Below are 25,218 nucleotides of genomic sequence, written 5' to 3'. Positions count from 1 at the left end.
TTTCTGTCGCCTGGTCTAAATTGGACCGGGCCTGCTCCTGAAGTTCTTTCTTTCTTACATCTGCACCATCCTATAGTTTGTACCTAATGTGCTAATTTTTTCCCTATTTGTTGCCATTTCTTGTGGGGTCTTTCTTAGGGCCTGATTTGCTCTTGAACAGTGGAATTAAACCACTTTGGGTAAATTCTCATCTTCCCTACATTTTTGGCCGGCCTATGTAAGTTAATATAAATAGCTTTTATGATATTACAAAAAGCTTCCACCAGCTTATCATGATTCGCCCCCCCCCCCCCCAGTCTCATTTCTTCAGGATAAAGGTTTCAAGTTTTTAGGGTTGCTTCATACCAGCCAATTTTAAAATTACCCAATTTTTTTCCTGAGGTTTGAACAGACAGCACTTGTCCCAAAGCCTCTGTTGTGTTGTAAAAACTATTTAGGGTCAGGGCTAACATGGCATGGTTGCTAAACGTAGTACTTTCTATTTTATGACTTTTACTTAACTTTAGATCTTTCGCCGAGATCATCAGGTGCCGGTTACGAAAAAAGTGGGCAACACAGAGCCAATTTCTCCCAGTTCCTGATCAATTCTCATTTAGCAGTTCCCCATAAAGATTGTGTAAGGAATGGATTGGTCATACATGAAACAATCGAAGTGGCTACAGGCTGGACTACTTTTATTCTGGCATTTGATCGTATTAAAGTCTCCCTCTCAGATATTAAAATTGTTTGAGTCCAACTCATTCGAGAAGACATCGATGTGCTTTCCTAACTCAGTAACAACCCGACTACGTGTATCATTAAAAATATGGTTATAGAAATTGATTCAAATGACCTCATATCTTTGGTCAATTATTATATACGCCAACTGGAAATAAGGGGATTTGGTCAAGGTTTTCTTAACCATAATAGGCAATACATTTGAAATAAGTATTACCAATCCTCCTTTGGCACTCCCATTTACCAAGGGTATAGCTAGTGTTTGAATAGGAAAATAACCGTGGATATGAAAATCATCCCTAGCCCAAGCTTCCTGTAAAAATATAAAATGGACATATTTAATCATTTTATGTAATTTTTATTTTACCCCCGCCACATTCCAGCGCTCCATTATTATTTTTTTTTTTTTTTAAACTTTATTGTCAAGAAGGCAAAAAAGACATTTACATCAACATCATTGATCAGCATTTTCTTATCACTACTAAGATTAATCGGAGATGCGGATAAGTCTCAGCATGTTCCGACGTTTGTGACAATTATACAAGTATAGACGAGAGGGAAATAAATGCTATCTAGTTGCATACATTCTTACTTGGCAACATTCCACTCCCCGTTTCAATTCGCAATTTGCCCACTTAGGATAGAGCAATTAATGATTAGCAAGTTCAACTAAGAGAACAAAAATCACAACTAATAAAACCTAACTGATGTCATCATCACAATAGAACTTTGTATCTACACATAGACAATTCTTCATCTACTGCACACAGTCCGTATATTTGTTCAAATGTTACCTCGTGGTCCCACTCCATCCCACCACAACTCAGAGTTCCACTTACTAGGTCCTCCCTCCTAATCTTCTTCTTCGTCTGACTCCAAATCGTCGTCCTCCGGCAAGGGTGCACACGGTTCCCCCTGTATTTATTCCAAGGCAACCATACTTTATTCCATTTACGGGGACAGGCCCGCAGCACATACACCGCCCTCTCTTTCACCATTAGAAGGTCCATATTTCTAATCCAGCCATGCACCGTAGGCACTTCTGGGGCACCCCATTTCTGTGCAATGTCTCTTTTGGCTACTGTCACAGCCAACGTGACCCACAACTGTCCATACCTGTTCAGGTCAGTAGGGTCCCAAATGTTCAATAGGCATTTACGGGGTTCAGGGAGAAGTGATACCCCAAGGACTTGGGATACTGTGCGCATAATTTGTCTCCAGACTTCCTGGATCAACGGGCAATCCCAGAGTGTGTGGAGTAAAGTACCCTCCTCCCCACAGCCTCTCAGACAGAAGGGGTGCGGCGCCCTCTGTATCCTGTGTAAAAGTGTCCTGGTGTAATAGGTGCGGTGTAGGATCTTGAGCTGGACTAACCTGAACCTAGCCGAGATGCCCACCTCCCTCGGTGATGCCAGCGCCTCATTCCATTCAGTGTCATCCATGTCTCCTACATCCCCAACCCACCTCTCTCTAAGTTTCTGCGTGGGGATTGTCAGGTTGTTAACCAATTTCTTGTATGTAAGAGAGGTCGCCTTTTGTTCCATAAATTCCGTCAACAACCTGTCTTCCAGTGGCGACGATTCCGGGAGTGTGGTGTCAGGTGGAATGGCTTGTAGTAGAGCGTGACGAATTTGCACATACCGGAAGGTTTCTGTGGGGCCCATATCATACTGCTGCTGTAGCTGCGAGAATGCAATTACTGAGCCCTGATCCCAGAGGCCCCCCACCACCGAAATCCCAATTTGATCCCAGCGTGCGAAGCCCTTACTGGACCTCAAGTTCCCCAATGACTTCGCGTCCCACAACGGCGTCATTCTAGTGATCTTCCCCTTCCATCCCAGTCGAGCCTGCGCTGCATGCCATAAGGTAGCCGTATGCAACGTTGGGCCAAGCAATGTACGAACTTGTGAGTGGTTGTACAACACTGATAGCATGCCGTCCGTCCCCAACTGCGACCAGTCCGCCTTATAAGCGGGGTCTTCCCGCGGGACATGGATCCAGCAATTAATTACCTTAAGTTGGGATGCCCAATAATACAGTTGAAGGTTGGGAAGTGCGATCCCTCCGTTGTACCAGCTTTGAACGAGTTTGGCATGTGCTATACGGGCTGGGCCGTTGCCCCACAACAGAGCAGATACCTGCGCAGCAACCTGTTGGAAGTAACGTGGAGCCACTACGTGCGGGGTGTTCTCCAACACATAGAGAAACCTAGGGAGAGCCATCATTTTAAATAACGCTGCCCGCCCAAGGAGGGTCAGCGGAAGGGTAGCCCAATATTTAACGTCCGCACGTAAACGTGTCAGAGGTGGCACCAGGTTCGCAGTGTAGAAGTCCGCCGCATTAGTGGTGATGAAAATACCTAGGTATTTAAATGAGCCGGTCGCCAATTGCAGGGGGCAGTCATTCCGCAGTAACGGCTCCTGGCCCTTAAGGACGAATATTATGGATTTGGACCAATTTAGGGTGTAGCCGGACGCTTTCCCGTGCTCATCGCACAGAGCCAACAGGGCAGGAATACCCTCATCGGGATTGGTCATGTAGATCAGCATGTCATCTGCATATAAGGATACCTTATCCTCCCACCCGTCCTCCCAGGTGATGCCCCGAAACAGTGACGTTGTTCTGAGCAGAATAGCTAGTGGCTCCAGCACCAGCGCAAAGAGTAAGGGGGACAGTGGGCACCCCTGCCGGGTCCCTCGCCCCAGGGGGAAGGTCTGCGAAATGTGGCCATTCGCCACCACCTGTGCCATGGGTGACCTATAAAGTAGCCGTATCCATGCTATAAATTTCGGGCCGAAGCCCATACGAGCAAGGACCGCAAAGAGATACTCCCATTCCACCAGATCGAAGGCCATTTTGGCGTCTAGAGACAATATGACTGCCTGGTCCGAGAGGAGATGTGCTCGCGCCAGGACTCCATGGACTCTCCGCAAATTCAGTGCCGTACTTCTGTGCGGCATGAAACCTGATTGATCGGGGTGTATTAGGGTCTGTAGATGCTTAATCAGGCGACTAGCCAGGAGTTTCGCTAGGATCTTCGCTTCCACGTTGAGCAAGGAGATAGGACGGTACGAGGAGCAGGCCGTCTGCGGCCTGTCAGGCTTAGGAATGGCTACTATCGTGGCTATGCGTTGGTCCAGAGGGAGTTCAGCCTTGTCTAAACTTTCTACATACATATCTAGCAGGGGTTTGCTCAACAGGGGAGCCGACGCTTTGTACCATTCCACGGGTATCCCGTTAGGACCCAGCGCCTTCCCGGATCGTAACGACTGTATTGCCAATTGGATTTCATCTTCGGTTAAGTCAGTGTCCATTTCCCGTTGTGCGTCCTGCGAAAGCTCGGGGACCGCTATGTTATTAAGTGACGCTAATGCCTCCCGTTCCGTGACCTCCCGAACCGGTGTGTATATTTCTTGATAATGTCGTGCCAGGGTGCGAACTATCTGCTCAGGGTGTGTCTGCAGCTGGCCATCCTGTGTGTATAGCCTCTGAATACCTTTGTTACAGCCACTCTTTTTATCTAACCACGCCAGCATCTTCCCGGCTTTATCGCCCAGGTCATATATCCTGTGAGCTGTGTTCGCCAAGTGTCCCTTGGTAACTGTTGTAAGATGAGACAAGTGCTGTTGTTGACTGAGGTGTAGCGCATGTGCAGTGGCAGGGGTGGGATCGGCCACGTGTGCTGCGTTTGCGGCCTGTAGTGCCAATTCTAATTGTGCGAGGTCACGTCTGGAGTCTCGTTTATGCCCTGTGATGGCCGCTATCGCTGCGCCGCGCAAGACTGTTTTGTACGCCTCCCAAAGTACCGAGGGTGAGGAAACTGTGCCCATATTTTCTGTAAAATAGTGTGATGTGGCCAATTTAAGCTTTTTCCTAACACCAGGGATTTGTAAGTAATTGGGGTAGATCGGATAGATCCTGGCGCGCCTCTTCTCTTTAGTCGTAATGTGGAGGGACATTGGGGAGTGATCAGATACACCTCTAGGCAGGATCTCTAATTTGTCCACCAATCCCAGCCCCATCCCTAAAAAGAAAAGGTAATCAATACGTGAGAGGCTGTTGTGTGTAGCTGAGTAGTGCGTGTACTGAGTGGCCGTGGGGTTCAATTGACGCCAAACATCAGTAAGGCCTAGCGCCGTCAGAAAACCAGGAAGCGTGGCTGTCCCTCTCGGGCGTTCTCGTATGGGAAAGGTGTCCAACTGCGGGTCAGTTATGGCATTGAAGTCCCCCCCAATGATCATGTCACCTTCTGGGAGGTCAAGTAGAAATTGACCCAGCGCCGGCAGGGCCGTAGAGTGTAGTGCTGGTGGGATGTATACGGACACTATGTTGAGGGGTCTCCCTTCCCATTGGCCAAATATCGCCGCAAATCGACCCTGATCATCCCTTTTGCGGCTTTCCACCATAAAGGAGGAGTTCTTCTTAAGGAGTATCCCGGTGCCCCTGGATCCCGTGGTGAACTCTGCATGTACCTCCATGGCATAACCCCGTCGGTCGAGTGCTTTGCATGTAGACCCAGCCAGGTGCGTCTCTTGCAACATCACCAAGTCAGGTCCGTGGCGTTTGATGGTTTGGAGAACCAATCCTCGCTTAATCTTGTCCCCCAGACCTCTAACATTCCATGTGAGTAGTTTTAAGGGCGACACCATTGTCATCGGTGGGCCACAGTCCGCGGGTGTGTCACTAGCTATCTGGGCCATACGGGATTATGATCAGTGCTACTGACATGTGGAGTCGGAGTGGAACACATATACAATGACGTGTGCTAGGGTACCATGAGTGTATAGCCTGTAGTAGGACCTTGTGCCACATTGAAGAGGTGATGACTAAGAACAATAACCATAACAATACAACCAACCCCCCCCCACCCCCTCCCTGCTTCCCTGCACCACGGACTTGAACCCGCCCGCATCCCCAACTTGGCAGAGTGCATAATCCCATCCCTGTACACCTTACTTGCTCGTGGGGTTGGTGAGACCCCTACAGGCACCGGCCGATGCCCGCCCTACTCAGCTCCATCAGCATCAAGTTCCCAAGGTCTACAATATACTGTCCCTCTGGCAGCCCAGTCAACTCAGCCCATTACAGGTTGTCCAGAGTCAAAGGGGTCTCTTTCAAGATCCGAATCCAGTGCCGCTGCGCCCTCTTCGTTCGCGGGGCTCCTCGACGGGCGATCCGCTGGTTCTCCGCTGTGCTGGTGCCTTCGGTCCCTGTGCGGGCGGTGAGGCCGGCCCACCTGCCTCCATCCATCAAGCCATTCTCTAGCCACCTCCGGCGTGTCAAAAAACCACGTTTTCCCTTCGGCCACAATTCGCAGCTTGGCAGGGAAGAGCATTGAGTACTGCAGGCCTTTGTCTCGCAGCGCTTTCTTCACATCCGTGAATGACTTCCTGCGCCTAGCTACCTCCGCCGTGTAGTCCGGAAAGAAGGCCAAAGTGGAGTTCTGAATTTTCACGGGCGGGGAGACCCTTGCCGCCTGAAGGATGGCGTCCCTGTCCCTAAAATTGAATAATCTGGCCAGCACAGGTCTCGGAGTGGCTCCTGGTTTCGGTGTTCCACCAGGAACTCGGTGTGCCCTTTCAACAGAAAATAATTTGGACAGACCTTTAGGATTCAGCTGGGATTTGATCAGGTCTTCAACGTAGAGGTCCATAGCAGCTTTGCCTTCGGATTCCGGCAGGCCCAGGATGCGGACGTTGTTCCTCCGGGAGCGCCCTTCCTGATCGTCGAGTTTCTCCTGCAACTGTTTTAGTGACTTTCTCCATGCGTTCCATGGCAACCTGCAGGTCCGAGGTGTCCTCGACGAGTGATTTTGTAACTACCTCCACTTGCGTCACTCTCTCCGCCATTTTTTTGAAGTCCGCCCGGAGCAGAGTGACCTCGGAAGAAATGGAACCCACTGTCGTTTTGACCTCGGTGAGGGTCTTCATAACATCGTCCAGGGTCACCTTGGGAGGGGCCCCCGCGTCTGGGGTCGCTCCAGCCGAGTGGCGGCTGCCCGTCTGGGCTTGTCCATGTTGGCCGTAAGCAAATTTGTCGAGCTTAGCCTGCGTCGACGTACTTCTCGTGCCCTTGCCGGCCATGCTGGCTTGGTGAGGATGTAGGCAGTCGTATTGGGCTGGTAGGTTGGTGCGTGGCCCACGCGTCGTGTACTTTCCTCGGGCGTCCGGCAATCAATTGCGGGTACCACCGGGTCCAAGAGGGCGCCGCGCACTCCCCACAGGGCCCAGACGCGGCGCAGCCGGCCGCCGCGAAGAGCAGCACCTCGGTCTCCGTGAAGTTGCAGTGCGGCCTTCCGCGTGGTCGATTCCGTATTCCACACGTACCGCAGTGTTATCAATTGCGGTGCTTCTGTGCGCCGTCAGTGGGTTCTCGCAGGGGGGCCCCCAACAGAGCGCGCCTGACTCCTCCCGTGTTCCACCACTTCAGCGCCAATGCGGGACCTCCCGTGTACACAGGGCGCCGCACGATGACCCCTCTCAGCCAGGGAAATGGGGCTTAGACGCGCCCCCCCTCCAAAGCGGGGTGGGACTCTGATTAATGGCCGCGTATGAAGACGACAGCGCCCTCAGAGCAGACCGCCTCACCTCGTCGCCGCAACGGCGCTTCCGGCCTCCCGGTCCGTCTCACACTCCGCCGTCCGGGACCCCGGAGGATCTTCACTCCCGTCGGCAGCCTCCTTGCCTTCAGACGGTGCCCCAGGCCAGATAATCCCTGCAGCCACACAGGGGGCACGCTCGCTACGAGTGGTGCGGTGCCTACTCTACAGGGCAGAATGTAGTTGCGGCCGGCCAGTGTCGCAGCGCTCGGCCGAGGAGGATGTACTTCCGGTCGGGTCCGCCAGGCACTGTGGGTTGGTGTTGCTAGGCTGGTGTAGGCCCCAGTTCGCCGCCTCCAATCGTAGCCGATCCCGGTGTCCGGTCACTACCGGGGTCGGAGCATTGTGTGCCGCTCGGGTCCCCGAGCCGATGTCGCTCCTTCGAGCGGGCTTAAAGACGGATCAGTGACGGATAGTTGATGCGGGCCGGTTTGCCTGGAGGAGCTCCCGCTTCAAGCTGCCACCATGTTCGGCAGTCGGCCACGCCCAACGCTCCATTATTTTAGAATCATTCAAGTTACCTATACTGTTATATTCCCTCTGACTACTCTTCGCTTGGCTCTTTTTGGAGCCTGTGTCCCTAATCCTTTGTCCACACTAGCGAGCTCCATAAAATGATCATGTCAATCCTGGTCATCTAGCTAAGATAGTGGAGCATATCTATTTTCTGCGACAATAGAAGCGGGTGATATGCAGTTTAAGACCTGCAGGCTGCCCTGGTGTCTTTCTTGTGGGTATTTAATACTACGGAAATCACAAAGGTGTTCTGGGGTGAAGGAATTAAATCTACTATGTCTGATCGGTCTATAAAAATAGACTTTAATTTTGATAGTACAAGAGGGGCTTTGCACCAGTCACTGTAATATTTTTCCAACAATTTATGGTCTGCGAAAGTTCATAATAATACAATCCCTTGGAGTTTCTTTGGATGAATTCCAAACCATGGTGTTCTCTTTACATGTACCACTTCCCGAGAAAGGTCCCCCGCCCAACCCAAGTTTGATTTCAGCCAGTGCACCAGCTTCTTTTTGCAAAGCTACATAGTCCTCGCTATCTTCTCTAAGGAGCCCAGCACAAACCTGAATATACTATTGTATGAGGTACATTCAGGGGGAAGGTGGGGATAGCCCCAAGCATAACATTGGTCCTTCCCATTTGTTTTTTCTTGTGGGCCTAAATTATTAGGGTTGTTATTAGTTACTAATCCTAATGAAGAGTCAGGAGTCTATGGTAATAAGGGGATATGTATAGATACGGTCTCTTTATTCGGATTCCTCAAAATGCTCTGATCCCCACCTGTCTATGTTCAGCCCAGTTAGCAATTAGCCGGGGTTGGGGCCACGATATTCACATTAAATTTCCCCTGTCATTTTTGCAACATACTTTTAAGGGCTGGAATTTGGGATACCATATCATATAGGCCTAAAAGGAGAGGACAATTCCCTTCTTGCTTATAGCTGTAAGAAGCTCTTTAGTATTCTCTGTAAGAAGCTGCAAAGGGGCATGAATATGGGGACGAGGGACCAGGTCCTTGGAAATAGGGTTGCATACAGCTTGATGTACTACAGAAATAGAGGTCTCCAGTCCTTTGGCTTCTTCTATAGCTTGACGCTGCTGAATTGCTTTTTGAGGTCCAATAATCTTAACCTTGGTTTTAGCTCTAGTGGTCCTCTAGCATTTTTTCCTCTTAGGTGCGCCTAAGTCTAAATCTGAATCCTGAGTTCTCCTACCCTCCAGGATTTTCAGTCTTTTGCCGGAGCATGGGAAGTTAACGGGGAAATATTTTTCTCTAAATGAACGACAAATAGGGCTTAGCCAGGGCCTATAAAAAGCCTTCTTTCCCTAAATCTATTTCTGCATTTACCACCCCAATTGCTCTCTCTAAAACACTGTGAATTGCAGTATTTTTAACGACGGGGCTCTGAACATGCATTACCCCAGTTACCCTTATTTTCCCCATACTATTGTATGAGCTCCAAACGTCTAAATATACTTAGACACACAATGCCCAAAACAAGAAAACACACTCGCAAAATGCAAGGAGCCAAAACCTTCAATGGCGTACAATAGGACCAATGTCAGTATGGTCTTACTCCAGTTGGAAAAATGTTAGAGGGGGGCCAATCTCAGCCTTGTACAGCCACGGACAAGCCCGCCCTTGGCCCGGCACACCGCGTGCACCCCATGCTGTGGGACAGCAGCGCACCTTTTGTAGCACTGAGTAATCAGCATCAGATGTCCTCAGTCCGGGGGATTACGGGACATGCAGACCCCAGCCGCGGTGTTGGAAACCTGCGGCGGGTCTCCCCCAGGAACGTCAACGAAGGGCGCAGACTTTTTAACAGCAACCACAAGCAGAACAGGATTCCTTGTGTGACTAGTAGTAAAAGGACAGTGAATGGTAACTTGCCTCCGGTGTAGACAGTGTCAGAGCAGTCACCACTTTTTAAAACCCTTCATCATTCCCATAATGTGAAAATAGTGTAAGCACGACAATGCAGCCTTGTCTTACACCCCTTCGTTGCAATATGATCTGCGAGTTCACCGTGGGGACCCCAGTGGACGTGAGCATAGTTCTCATGTTGTAGTCTTGTTATGCGAGTGAGAAAATCTTCAGGGACTTCTTGACTCTTGAGCGAGTTCCATAATGTGCTTCTTGGAACCGGATTGAATTCTGTTCGCAGGTCGAGAAATGCGAACTATAAATGTCCTTTCCTCAATTTTATGTACTTGATAGTAGTGAGCCTAAACGCCTGATCTATTATGCTAACCTTCAATCTAAAGCCAGATATGGAATGACTTTCTTCCGTGCTGTATTATGTCTGCTTTGATGGGCTTTCCGTGATAAAGATTTTTGGTCATCTAATCAATTGTCTGCATCTCCCTGGTGCAAACCATTGGACTTTCCTCTTTTACTGTTTAATGCTGTTTTTTGTCAACCCACTCTCTTGCCTTCATCTTACGTTGTCTGTTCTCCGGTTTGCCTCTTTTTAAATTGTAACCTGGTGACGAGTAGCTGGTCAAGCCAAATGGAGAAAACTAGCTCCTAACATCAGGGGAGAGAACCAGCCTATGACTGTGTTTGACATGTCTTATTTTTTTATTCTGGCGATTGCATCTTGTTCGAACCCTAGCAGGATATAGTTATTTCCTCTTTTGTTTGGCTAACATGTCTCAGACACACACTGAAACCATTGCCTACATTGGGACTGAAGCCATTGCATATGCTCCTGGATAACTTAAAAGCTGTGGACTACCTTCCTTAGAAAACGTATTGACTTGTTTCTCAATGCTGACACAGCAAAATCGAAATCATTACTCAATCAAGAGAAAAACAGAAGGTTCTTTGGCAAACATACGTACATAAAACAAAACAAAGATCCTCCTAGATCCAACTGACTTTACTTTCACACTCGTTTACAAATAGCCTCTGAAAGCTAAGTGATGTACACATTCTCCAATAACCACGCACAGCCAAACACACAACAGACACTTGATGGTTCCTCAATGGACCTTGTTGGACCTTTCCACATCTATATGAGAGGCCATCTATATAGAGAACAAATGCGGTAACAATGGTGGTTAGCATTACAGAAATGTAAATATCACATTATAACTCATAACCCAATGCCTATATCAGGAAAGGAAACAGTGAGCTTAGGGTGAACCCAGGTAATCTTCTTTTCTGGGCACAAGAGTTATTAGATTCTCCTACAACCCCATTACACAGAGGATTTTGGTGTACCTCAAGGAAAAAGGCCAAATCTGGGGAGACCTAGTGCCTGCGAGGGAAAAGGATTCTGTAGAGTAGATAAGATATTACACACTTTATAATGAACTAATCACTTACTCTGCAGAAAGTATGCATGTGTAGAACAGAGGCAATAATCACAGTACATTGAGAGTGACTGGCAGATGATCTAAGATGGCGTACATGAAACAAGGAGTGGGCATCGAAGGTTATCTTGGGTTTCGGGGGCTCTGTATCGATGACAGGTGGAGGGTGTGCTCCTTGAAGAGACAGGTTTTCTGCTCATTTCAGAGCTACAGATGGGGTGAGACGAGCCTGGTGTTAGAAAAGATGCTGTTCTGGGCACTGGTCACAGAGCAGGAGCACTTTTGCCTTCAAGCGATTTTTATTTTGGCATTTCTCGACAACCAACCTGGCTCTTGGTGCTATATTGGCACCAGAAGAATCAGTATTAAGAGAACCATGTCTAATTTTTAATACAGCCGCAGCCAGTGCCCTCTGAAGTGCCGCTGCTTTACCCTTTTCATTAATCCAGAATTAGCTTCATTCTGTTATGCCAAACCTCCATAGGAAATATACTTATGGTGAGTTAGTGACTCTCACCTTTCATTCAAACTGCTTCCCATCTTCCTGTGCCATCCGCCATTTCACCCATGTATCTATCCTTCCCCTCATCGGTCTATGCTTTCACCTTTCCATACATCCTTTCACCCATCTATATCCATATATGTATCTATCCTTTTCCTCGTCCCTTTCCGCTCATTCTTAATCCTTCTGCCCTTTCACCCATTTACTTATAGACCTTTTCCCTCTACACCCATCCATTTCCCCTTCCATCCATTCACCCTTCCATGCTATCCTTTACCTTTTCTTCCTTATTTCCTTATGTGTTTCCTTCCTTCCGCCCCCTGCTGTTCTTTCTTTCCTCTTTCTGTCTACCCATCGTTTGTCTCTCATCATTACCCTTTCTTTCTTACCTTTCTATCTCTTGCTTCCTTTTTCTATGTGCCCGTTTCTCCATGTTTTCTCTTATATACATAATTTCTCCTTCTCAGTTTTTTGACTGTGGAATTCAGCCCACACCGCTCGGACACGATATTCCTTAGTAATTTTATTTGTAAGCATTTGTATGCAGACCTGCAGGCAGAAGAGGCCCATGAACACACAATTAATGTTTTAGTGTGACTCAGTTCATCAGCCCATCGGGACCATTGCCATCCCAAAATTCAGTGGGTCATTCACTCCGCCACTGACTGCACACATCGAAAACCAAACAAAACAAGACCCAAAATTTCCCTTTTTAGAGGTGACCACCTATGGTGAGATAGTCGGAGCCCACACTGTAGTTTCAGTGAGGGTTTGCCATTCGTGACAGAGGAGCTCTCAGAAGTTGATAACAGCGGCGGCTCCTCAGTTTAAGCGGAGGAGCATTGCCACACTCAAATGCCCATAAGAGAAAAAAATAAAATGGTATTGAAATTAATTAATTACCATTTTCTTTTTCTTCACCCCAACCTGAACGGAGCGTCAGGACGGGGGTGGGGTTGCTGCTGAAAGACAGCAGCAGAGAGAGCAGGGCACTTTGTTTAAAGTGCACATGTTTTTTTTGTCCCACTGTGTTTAGAAGACCAGCCACGCATGCGTACTTTAAACCTCTCTAAAGACAGCTGGGTTAGAGAAAGCCAAAGCCTCCAAGGCATTTTGGAACGCAGAGTGAGGCCTCTCCCACCAATCCTAGCATTGCTCTCATGCTGGTGAGAGCAGTGCTAGGAGTGAAGGGAGTTTGGAGCCTGCCACGAGGAAAGAAGACCATCGAGGAGGACGTTGCATCACGCTCACAGGTAAGTTGTTTTAATACATTTTTGTAATGGCTCACCCGCCCTACCACCCTCGGGACAAGCCAGCCGCCACTGGTTGGTAGTCATAGTTGCTTGCTTTATCTTAACCAGTGATTTGGTGCTAAGAGCCAGTGCTTTTGAGGCCAAAGCCTGAGGTCATTACGGATGGAGGGAAGCATGTAGTATTTGTAGATAACAATCCTAGCCGAAAGGCAATCAAACGCTAAACAGGGTTAAACTGAAAGATACAACCAGCGAGGAATTGGAGGAGTAACTGGGTTCTGGGAGCAAAAGCAGACTGTTATTGCGTTGTGATGTAGTGTTCTTTACAAAAGGCGTGTCTTCAGCTCCTTCTTAAATTGGAGCACGGTTGGAGAATTCCTGATGGATACAGAGTTGCTGTTCCATATACTAGGAGCATAGATGGAGAAGGCCTGTTTCCTTGGTTATTTGCACTTCTTTGTCTCTACATCAGTAGTATGCTGGTTGCAGATTTACTGAGAGCCATTAAATGTAGTGAACTCTTCAGCCAATTCTATAAAGCCCTGTGCCATGTAACAGCAAGCGTTTCCGGGGATACTTTAAGGTACTACAAGCTGCACATGTGCCTAGGTCTTTGTTCGAGACTGCTTTGGGTGTTGCGATTCGTCAAGCATCTGCCTCATGCTTCCAAGCGAGTGCAGGGGTCGTCTCTTGAGGCTGGACTCTCCTGCCGGGATTCAGCCCCCCATATCGTCCAGCACCTTTGTCAACTGCAGACCAATGAGTAAAGGCAGCATCTGTGAGAAAGAAGACCCAAGAAACTGTGGCACTAAGAAATCCAATTCATTCAAACTTCTAAAAAAACCCGAATTATGAGTTTTAGTGAGGGAATTCATCACACCCCAGCAAATTCTCTACGAAGACCTTTTGAAACTTTTGAGAAAAGTTTTCAAACAATATCTACTTCCTTCTTAATCTCACTCTCACGCCTGATTGCATTAAGAGTGACTGTTGCCTTAATTTCAATGTCAATGTGCTATTTGTTGAGATGTTTCTGCCGTTTCTCCTAGTTACTTGTTGATAAAATCTAAATGTATTTAATGTTTTGTCTGGATATTAGGCTCTTGTGTATATTTCTTGCTAAAATATTCTGACTTGATTGTCACAACCCCCCCTACCTGTGGGGTAGCCTCGAGCTATGCTATCCTATCAAAAGCGAGTGCAGGGCTAGTCAGAGAGGCGCGGTTCACCTTTCTACATGCCTAGCTTGGCCCGGCTTCAGGGGACGTTTGAATTCGTAGCCCATCTAATCCACAAGCAGGAGGGCAGGTGAAATCATTGCACCATTTTGGTCATGATGCATTCAGCGTTTGATTTGAGCATGCTTGTATCAGAAGTAGCAGGCGCTAAATTAGAGTGGAGTTCGGCATCGACAACTGCACACATGTTGGCTTCACATTCACAGGAAGAACTACACACTACAACACTAGGTCACGGTCTCAGGTACAGTAGGATACGAGAACCATGCACCATCCCTCCAATGCCACCATATTCATAAAAGGGAATTCCGGGCACTTGTACGCCATCACACTTGTACAAACATTCACACTTTATTTATTTATTTGATTTATATAGCGCATTATAACCCAGGGGTCTCTAAGCGCTTTGTCAGGATCCGCTTAAGCAATTAAAAAGATACAGCTGGTCAGAGAATTAGGGGCAACCCCACGCTTGCTGAAAAAGCGCTGTTTTTAATTTCTTTCGGAAAGGCAGCAACTTAGTTTCTTTCCGCAGTTCCAGTGGCAATTTGTTCCAGAGCGCTGGAAGTGTGTGGGAAAAAGCACGACCTCCCACAGTAGCCAGTCTACAACGTGGTTGAATAAGGAGGGTAGCTTCTGCAGATCTTAACGCCCTCCCCGGCCTGTAAAGAGTCAGGCATGATTTCATCTAGCTTGTAGATGGAAAGTGGCAACATCTTCTGCAAAACCTCACATTCTCAGACTACAAGACTGCCAACAGCAGTAGGCCAGTGCCAAAGAAGTCCCTCATGGGACAGTCCCCGCGTTTAACACTGCCAAGGTTTTGGAGTCCCCTTGGGTACCTTTTACTAACCGGTTATGCCGCCTGCACGCATCTGGGAGCCGTTGCTGGGGTAGGGGTTGGTGCCCCCGAAGGGCATGGCTGCAGAGACGAGAGGAGTGGGGTAGTTGTTGAAGTCCGGAATGCGGTTGAAGTTGCCTGAGTGATTGTGCTGCGTGGGGTCAGGGCCATAGCGGACGTTGGGGTTTGCGCCCGCCGCGCCATCGCCACCGTCCACCAGCGATTTGTCCGGACTCTTCTTCTTGCACTGCGCACAACCCATTTCAATGCTGGTCTGTTGGCGAAAGACAGGCATTATTAGCGAGGTTAGCACAACAGCTCTCACCGCCACAAGACAAAAAAAGGAGACACCCATAATGGGTGTGAATCAGCCACTTTCACTACCACAGATCTCCTGTTACATAAAAACTTAGCTTGTGACCATAGAAAAACAATTCCTGCCCCTTCATGCCCTAGATTCAGTGATACTCATAGTACGGCCCGGGGGCCTCATGCGGCCCTCCTGAACTTTACATGCGGCCCCCGGTCCACCCCAGCACCAAACTGCTGTTTACTCGACTCAGAAGTAACCTTCACAGAGATGTTAAATGGACGGGCAAGCTTTTATTTATAGATTAACTGAAGTAAAAGAAAAGAAGAAGATATGTCCTGCACCACTTAACTTTAGAAACACCTTCATTTTTTAAGACATCTTACAGCCAACGTGTAGAAATATGAAACATTTTATCAAAATCCAAAAAGTGCATTTCATGAACATGGAGAACCTTTCCACATTGCATTACATTAGATTATATCCGAGCATTGAGAAATATATGGTTTTTGAAGTGATAGTTTTAATACAATATTTTAGATACATTCATGTTCCCCCCCCCCCACCCACCATGACAACAATACCAATTGTGAACTAAGAGGCGAGACAGTGGTTTTGGGCACCCTTTTGATGCCCTGGGTTGCTGGTACATACAAATAACATGATAGTTTATTAAATTAAAGACAGGAGAAGGTTTTGTACAGGGCACGTCCTGAAGCAATGTATTTTAAGGTTCTCATATGTGATAATGAAAGAAAAGTAGAGAAAGTTAAATAAAACAACAGCTAAGAATCACACAATTTGTGCAAGTTGGGAAGCCGGGATTGATCCAGGTTTTCTGGTTTCACATTTTGCAGTTCAGCCATTAGATCTATATGCTTTGTGTCCTTTACACCCACCTTACCGTACATGCCCTCCCTCGCCCACCACCCTGCTGGTATCAATGCGGCCCTTGGTCACATCAGCAACCAAACCTTTTGGCCTCTGGGAAAATGTTTGAAAGTAACCATGCACTAGAGTTTGCCTATTGCTTCTCTACTCTTCATTCATCCCCCGCATTGTCTCTGATGTTTATCATGGTGGTCGACTGAATGCTACTGCCCTCTGACTCAATCGCGGTTTTCTTTTTTTATTCTCTTCCTGCCTTTACCTCTTCCCTGCTCCTGCACTCGCTGCCCTTTCTTTGATGAGACATTTTTAATGGTTTCTTTACCGAGCCAGAGGCCTCCAGCGCCCTTTCTAGTTTTCGAGTGCTCGCCACCGGGAAGCGCAGCCTCATGCCCCTTATGAACCAGAGTGCGCCCAATATGTCTGCAGGCCCCGCTTCACTGTCTGTCCGTCCGTCATCTTCTCATAAAGCCTGTGGTGCAATCCAGACACCATTCTGCACACTGATAGTTGGACGTGATAAACTGCATTTCCTTTAGTGCAAACCAATCAGAGTATGTCAACACCAGAGGCAGCTATGGCAGGGTCTCAGTGGAAAACATCCTGAGAACACTGTGGGTACTGCGCATTTAAGAGTATTTCTGGAGGGCTGGCACACAGTGCTGTCTTAACGCATGGGCACACTGGGCAGTTGCCCTGGGGCCCCATGAGCATAGGGGCCCCATGCTTATCTATTCCAATAAATATATGTTTATTTTATCGATAATTTACATTTTTATTCCTGTGAGTGGTTGTTTAGGCAGGACCCAGTGCACTGGTTTGCCCGGAGGCCTATAATGCTGTTAAGACGGCCCTGCTGGCAGGTACGAACAGGCGCCCCCCGCGCATACGGGAGTGGCGCCCTTAGTTGAGCCACGGGGCTGAGCCTCCTACTCCGGGCCCCAGGACAAAAAGAAGGGGGTTGGTGGTGATGACTTTGTGACGTGAGGCATGGAGAAACGAAACCTACAGGAAACAAAACTTAACAAGTATATAAGGCTGTGCCCTGGGGAGTTTCATTCTCTTTGTCCCCTTAGTCTGCAGCCTGAGCTTCAGGAGCGTCATCGACCACCCACCCACCTGGCAGAAGAGTGTGGCTTCACGGAGGCGGAGCGCTGACAGTTAACAACAAAGAGGGATGCACAACAATGGAGGTACAGCCATTCGTTGGACCCCAGGAGGAGGTAGATTCCACTTGTGTAGTGGGTTGGCGGGGAGGAGGGACCGACCTGCCGGTGGTCCTGGACTTTACTGCCCTAACCCATAACGTATGGACTGAGTATCTTGGGGAGGCTCCCTGTGTTCAGGTACCCGAGTGGGCCGGTGCGGTATGCGGTGCCCTGGATGTCAAGTAACTGTTGGCTGTAGCTCGTTGGGGCCTACGGCGTGATGTGCGCAGCACATTGGGACATTGGTGGCCGAGACGGGCCAGTTCAAATGTACGGCCAAGTTCTAGTGTGCGGCCGAGTCTAAAAGTTAAAGTGTAAAGTTCAAATGTACGGCCAAGTTGTGTACGGTCGATTTAAAGTTAAAGAGTAATCTTGTACCTAATTTCCTTACTGTCGTTGACATGTGATGCAGCTAAAATGTGATGATGTGAATAATTCTTATATATCCAAGAAGGATACCTTTCTTTGGTAATGGTCTGTGGTAAATTGCCTAGAATAATGTGAATAAAAAAGGCTACGCCGTGGACAACAGATCCTGATTCTGAGATTTATTGGGTGTAGTGGGCAGTAAGGTGAAGGAATTTGGGGAGGAGGGAATGTCACGCTGTGCGCATACTATGGGAAAAACACCTTATCTTCACTGGAAATGGAGCTAAGACGACAATGAAGTGGGCCGATGTTAAAGTAGTTTGTAGGCAAAAGTGGCAGTGAAAAAGACATCTTTCTGAACGTGTGGTCTGAGGGCGGGAAGAAGGCCTCTCCCCCAACCAGTTGTTGTGTACGATATTTACCCCGGCAGGAAGACGGGACGTATTGCTGTGACCACTGTAGACAGGCGGAAGGCATCCGTGGTTTAGGCCTCAGTTGTGCCTGCACACAGGCCTCTATCAGCAGACCTCTGTCTTGCACCTGCTGGTGCTGGCCTTAACCATTTCCGGCCCCGCAGCGGCTGCCTGACATGGCTACCCACGGTATACCCTTCAAACCGGAAGATGGAGAAAGGCTTGGAGGTTTGCTCGTTGCTAACTGGGCCAGTCCCCAGTACACACGTCTGATAGGGATCAGACAGAAAAAACAGGTATGTCAATGCATTGCTGATAAGCACACCCACGACATATGTGACACCTTCAACCAGCCCCAGGGTGTCTTCCAACAGTTCTTTAGCAAGTTGCCATTTTTAGCAAAGACAGACAGAAAAGAGAACCTACCAGTCCTAGAATGCAACATGTTGTTAGCTAAAAAGCCACAACAGGCTAAAAGTCATGACAGACATAGGTTGGCATGGCAGCTACATCTAAAACTCCCAAACTAGACCAGTCACCCAAAATGGCAGTCTAGCCTGATGTTGCAAAGGGACAGAATAGTAGGCCTTCCCCAGTGTGACAATAGGCTGAGGAACGCACCTCTTTACATTTCACACAAGACTAACAAATCTTATTTGCTGAGAACGCCGCCTATCCCAAAGTGTCTACAAAGGGTGGGTTAGCTGAGCTCACTAGCAAGAGGCAGTATCGAATTTGCAAACTCTGCTACCTGGGGCATTATGAAAATTTGGAATATGTACTACAAACAAACAGTGTTTTAGAATGTGCAATGTACAGCAAGCGGAGCCTTGCAAAAACATTGAAAGGGTTATAAATTAATTGGCCTTGGCATTATGAAAAAAAAGGCACGTTTTCAAATTTACTAACATGTTATGTGCAGACTTGGACATTATGAAAAGGCTGGGCAAAATGGATAAACAGAATGTGTGATATCTGGGACATTGTAGCAAATTAAGAGATGTGCTGACGAGCACTGTAGATGCTTGGACATGTTACATACTTCTAGCTTTATAAAGCTATAAGTCGGGTAACTGAGCCATTACAGAAATGTTCAATGTGATGAAGATGGCGATTACAGAATATTGCAAAGTCTATATAATCAGGAATTATGGAAAGCTGGTAAAGTGTCTTACATGAATAATTGTGGAAACTTGAAACGTGTGATGGCACTTGCGGCACCCATGGGCCCTCGGGTCTTTTCCTCCTAATTAGGTGCCAATCATAGTTCCCCATTCAATGATGGCTTCCAACAAAAGCTGACCAATGATGGTGCCACCAAGGTGATGGTCATCACCATGCCACTCATCGAAAACATATTCATGCCTTCATGACTAACGACCGTGGGAGCGGCACTAACAAAGCCATTCAATAATGCCAGCTCCAGCTGAAAACTGATTATTTTGATGTGATACAGATGTGATTTCGCTCCTCCCAAAAAAAATCCAAGTGAAAACTGACATTGCTTCAGTATCAAGACAGACATTCCCATCACAAGATATTCGCCCAATCATCCAGAAGGACGTATCCAAGAGCTGACACACTGACAGAGCCAGGCTGCATCCAGCTCTCCAAAGTCTGTTGCTAAGGGAGACCAGAATGTATTCCCTCTCATGGCAGTGCAGCTACGTCACTGCCACCTACAGGGCCACAGAGGCTGGCTGGCTCTTGCCCGCTACAAAGACACCTGCACCACGGCACCGAATCTTGCATGCACTTCTATTTGTACTCATAACACTCGCCCTCCTGTGATGAGCCTTACAGCACCAGAGAGAAAATTGCATTGACAGCAAAACAGGGCAGCCATTTTGTTTAGGTTTAAGACACACTACCTCACGCGACCGTTTATTACAAGCAGGTATGTTTTACAAGTATTCAGGCCTTTCTGATTAGCTCACAGGTACGGCACTAGCATATCCCTTGTAGAATGAGGAATATAGGAATATTGGAATGATACACCAAGGGAGGCAGTGAGCACCTATTGTGCTCCCAGTGGCGAACATTGGTTTAGTACAAGAACTAGAAGTGACGTGGGGATGCCGAAGGTCACAGGGCGTACCTAATTCTAGCAGCAAACGCCAGCGCGTGCAATAAATGTTGTGGCGCACGTGCCCGATAGGCCTTCCCTCCTGGAGCAGATAAAGATGCTGAGGATGAGAGACGCTTCCTGGACCGAACACTTAATGCGAATCAGGCAATACGCCATCTCTCTGCCACGAGGGCTGCACACAGCTCCAGAAGGGGTCTGTGTGCTGCTGCTACAAAATAACGCACGAGACCGCCTCACCACAGTCTTTGTTGTTGTCGCGCCAGCTAATATTGGACCCGGAAACACCTAGGCTTTCTGAGATCTATTCATATGCAGCTTTTACAGGAGAAGGAACGAAGGGCGAAGGCTAGTGTCCTCGTGCCCTGGGGGTCATGGCTGTTCTCCACCGACCTGTCAGTCCGATTAGACAGTGAACACATCAGGTGTCCACCCGTAATGCGCCATGACGGATCAGCACCTCTGCAGCTTGGGGAGGGGAGGCATTTCTCGCAGCAGAGCTGGGAGTAGGTCCTCACTGCGGGCAACAGCAGTGAAATATAAAAGGGGGAGGGGCAAGAATGGGGGCTCGCATGCACACCCCTGGGGTCTTCTAATGCACAGTGACAGAGCTCGGCACAGACACCTGCCAGGGGGAGGAAAGAGAGGAGAGAGATTGAAACTGCTAGGCAGAGAGAAAGAGAGAAGGCGGTATAGTAAAAGAGAGGCGAGAGAGAGGGACAGAAATACAGACAGAGTGAGAGATGGAGGTAAAGAGAGCCGGGAAGGAGCGAGAAGAAAGCGAGAGAGAAAGGCAAAAGTGAGAGATGAAGAGAGTAAGATAGATGGAGAGATGAAAGGGGAAAAAATGCTGCGAGTAAGCTAAAGGGAAAACCAGAGGCAGCCAAAGAAAGGGGAGATTGAAAGAAGAGACAAAGAGAAGGAGAGAAGAGAAAAAAGACCAGGAAAAGGAAAACATGGGTGAGATTGAAAAGATAAAAAACTAAGCGAAGCAAGGGGGCAGAACAGAAAGCATAGTAAATGAGAAAAGAAACGTGGGGAACAAGAAAGAGGAGAAAGGGGAGGCACGAACGAGTGAGGAGCGGAAGTGAGCGAGCAGAATGGAACCACAAAAGAGGAACCTGGCATTGGGGAGGTGGGGGTACCTGACCCTGGCTGTACGATCCGCACTGATATTTCAGTCAGACTCAAGCATCAGACAGCAGAACAATACAAAGATCTTGGGGTGATGGGGGTTGGGGGGGGGGGGATTGGGAGAGTTTACTGAGTTTCAGTGGGCGCTCACGTGGTGCACCACAATGTCGTGCTGTGCCCGTGGGCTTTTATATTGTTAAGAAAATCGACGCAAGGCTTATCGTAGCGTAGTGCCACAGGAATACCTGCGCCCTGTCTTAATAAGTACTCTCTGTGTATGCTTAAAATTAAAACAGCAGAAGCAACCCGTAGAATATTTTACAGTCTCGGGCAGCAAAGTTGGTCTACAGAATACAAAAGACTTAGAACTATCGCTACAATTCCCCATATTTTTCACGTTTGGGCCTCCACCACCGAGCTCCCTAAGAGTTGACATAGATTTCAGAGCATCAGGGCTCAGACAGTAGAGCTATATGAATACATATATCTTATAGTCTGAGACCTAGCAGAGCTGTCCATCAGAATGTAATAATGACTGTTCCATCTATGTTAGTCCAAGTATATTTATTACAAGCAGGTACAGGTCAAAGATATTGACACAACCAGGTCCAACTGATAACTGAACCACCACTATTCTGGAATACATAATATACAAGGTGATGCAACATAGAACACCTATAAGGTGCTGGAACATAGAACACCCACCTGTAGCTATGGTGATAATGATGCAGAGCTGTCCATCAGAACACAGAGGCCTATGGTCTTAAGCCGCAGATCTATCTATTCAGGTTCCAAAGCCCTCATCATGTCAGGGCTCAGACAGCACAGTTCTCAGATTCGTAAAACCTTCTGGGTCAGGCTTTCATAGAGATACACAGTCACTACATGCTCAGGTGGAGACTGCAATCTGACACCTTGTGTTAAAGGGGTCTTACAGGCTTAGGCCTGGCACAGCGGACCCATCCATACCCCTACACAGGTCAGGGCACGGCTGAGCAAGAGAGACCTCAAAACTTAAAGGGTGGCAAAAACAAAACACAGATCCTTGGGTTACAGAAATTCTACAGGCTGAAGATTCAAGCATCAGAGCTAAACCCAAGATTACACAGATCCAACTGCCTCAAAATAGTGTTCATATGATTGCACGGATCTCACATGCTCAGGACTCACACACTAGAGCGCTCTCTCGGTTCATACAATGGTTCTGCAGTGTGTGCCTTGCACAGAAGGCCTATTCCTGACAGACACAGACACACACACTTTCTCTCTTAGGCCTCAGACACTGGAGCTGTCCATGGGTCACTGTGATTCTTCAGTCTACGGCCTGATTTGGGAGAGCTATTTCTTGGCAAAATAGGTCTTATAAGCCTTTGCACCAAACACCATAGTTTAGAGCAGGTCTTCAAACTTTTTTGCTCTGAGCTCCACTAAGCAAAATATTTTAAAGTGCGGCCCCCTTCAAAACATGATGGCAAGGATTGGTAGCTGGATGGTCAGTGCTGGGCGCAGATGGCGGGGCCTGTGACATAATTTCAGGGGTCCTTTTTCTGTATCTCATAATCTGTGCTACATGCGAGACAAATGCATCAAAAACAGAAATTGACCAAAAAACATTGCTATCCAGAAAGCAGGTATTGTGAGGCCCTCACTTTCTGGACCCCCCCAGTGCAACTGCACCTTCTGCATTAATGATAGCTGCTGCCCTGAGCTGCAGGCTGTCTTCTGTGTCTTCCAGTTCCCCACCATAACTCGCCATCACTCCAATCTTGAAACAGGCTCTCTGTCCATTTCAGAAAAAATAAGCTCACACATGTTGCTCCCTTCTTTGCAGTAAAGCTGCCCTCAGACCTAGTGCTAGCAAGTAACACCATTGTGCCTTCGAGCTACTGCATCTGCTTCACTAATGATAGCTACAGCCTTGTGAAGATGGCTGTCTTTTCTGCCCTTTCTTTAAAACATGGACATATTTTTAGCCTCATCACCCTCCGTGCCATCTATCTGAGGCCCAAACTAAGATATCCAATATGCTCAATATTTCCCTCTCTTGGGCCATTACTCCGAGGCGAAAAGCAACACTGCCACAGTGTGGTGCCCTGGGCCTTAATATGAGCAAGGAAGGTTAGTAAAACTGACATAATTTAGGGTTACTTGGCCCCTCACACTCCTGGACCCTAGTGCCACTGCACCTGCAGCGCCAATGATAACTTGCAGTCAGGTCTCCTCTGCCCACTCCACTGGGTCATCAGGACAGGCCCGAAGCAGGCTGTCTTCCACTTTGGGTTAAAAAAAAAAGTCCTTCATCTCATCCCCCTCTTTACCTCCACCACCTCACTGTTGCTTGTCCCGGTTTCCTGTGCAGCAGCGGTGACTTAGGTCCTAACTCTAGCTAAGAAAAATGGGCACACACTCCCCTTTTTACTAATAATTCAGCAATAAATGGGGTGCATTGGTCCCTCGTACCTCTGACCCCAGTGCGACTGCATCTGCCGCGCTAAATACAGTAGTGGCCCTTTAAAAAAAATAAAAAAGAGCCACCATATCTTACACCATTCATTGGAACATTTCTCAGCAGAAGCAGTCTCTGTCCATTTGCAAACAAATAAATTAGCCCCCACATAGCATTCCCTCATCTTGGCCATCTCGTCGACACTTTGCATGGATCTTACTCCCTTCATACGTCCTATTTCTCCTGGGCCATTGCTCTGTGCCCTCAGGGCGCTGCATCCACTGGTCTCCTCTCTGCCATCCTGTTGATCAACCTGAAAGGATCTCTGTGTAAACAAAGGTTGAAGAGGGCAGGATCAACAGGGAGGTGCCTGCGGTTTTTAAGATTGTACAAATACAGTTCCCTTCCCACACTTTTGGTTTAAAAATCAACTGCCCCTGAAGGGTTAATGCGGATATTAAGATTCCTCTGACTGAAAGCAAATGGGGGGGAGAGGAGGAGGGGTCCTGTGCTAAGAATCCAGGGCCAGGGAGCTAAAGATGAAACAAGCCACCAGGGTGCCTGCTACCTGAAAGAAATATAAATGTGTGCAATTGTTTAATTATCAAATGCAAAGGCTGCTTGGGAGTCAGAATAGACTTTATTTTTTATAGATATTTAAAGCTTCATGTGTCAAAAATGTATTTGTTTTGAGAGGGATTGTACTTGTGTTATCAGCTCAGTTCTGGAGTGCTTCCTTTCGATTGAATACTTATAAAAATATGTGCACCAGGTACAGTCTGGTTACATATTACAAAAATATAAATTTTGAAAGCACTTGTGCTATCCTAAACATTAAACCACTTTGCATATATATTTTGGGAGCACTTGTTTTACCTTAGAAGCTAGATCATTGTGTGGCAGCCTATCTTATACTCTGTGTAATACAATTTACAAAGAGTGACTTGCTATTCAAAGTGATTTCTGTCACATGCGGGGACCTCGGAGCAGCATATACAATTCATTGTTCACCATTGCTCAAACCAGGATTCAATTTCTGCCACTCGTCATACATGGAGACAACTTCAGTGATCACATAACTAATCGAGGTTTCATAATGCAAAGTAATGCATTTCCCATTGATTACTTTAACTTGCATTTATTTTTCATTTAAGGTGTGTGCGTTATTTATGTGGTTGCCTGAAGGTAAAAAATAGGGCAAAGATCCAGCGGGCGGTGTTGTGACACTCCCCCTAATAAGTGGATTCTGGTGTGTGTGGTTGGGTCCAGGGGCCTCTAGTCTTGCTGGCAGTGTCTGTGGTGGCTTTCCACTCCGATTAGTAGCCCTCCTAGGACAGACACGTGTCTCTATACAACTTTGCAGACCTTGTATACACCC

The 25,218-nt window shown here is 47.6% G+C and overlaps 1 protein-coding gene across 10 annotated transcripts in view; it reads right to left on the bottom strand.

Moving 5' to 3' along the window:
* The window catches only part of FGR (FGR proto-oncogene, Src family tyrosine kinase), a 324,122-nt gene that overhangs the window by 70,466 nt on the left and 228,438 nt on the right, over positions 1-25,218 (bottom strand). For all 10 annotated transcript variants that reach the window (XM_078681925.1, XM_078681920.1, XM_078681926.1 and 7 more), the window contains one exon: positions 14,999-15,260. In XM_078681925.1, the coding sequence (XP_078538051.1) occupies positions 14,999-15,248 (250 nt within the window). In that variant the 5' untranslated portion in view covers positions 15,249-15,260. The remainder of the gene's footprint in view (positions 1-14,998; positions 15,261-25,218) is intronic.

This window comes from Lissotriton helveticus, chromosome 3_1 (genome assembly GCF_964261635.1).
Source record: "Lissotriton helveticus chromosome 3_1, aLisHel1.1, whole genome shotgun sequence".
Taxonomy (NCBI): domain Eukaryota; kingdom Metazoa; phylum Chordata; class Amphibia; order Caudata; family Salamandridae; genus Lissotriton; species Lissotriton helveticus.
Note: the sequence above shows the minus strand (reverse complement) of the source record. Positions and strands in the feature narration are given on the sequence as shown.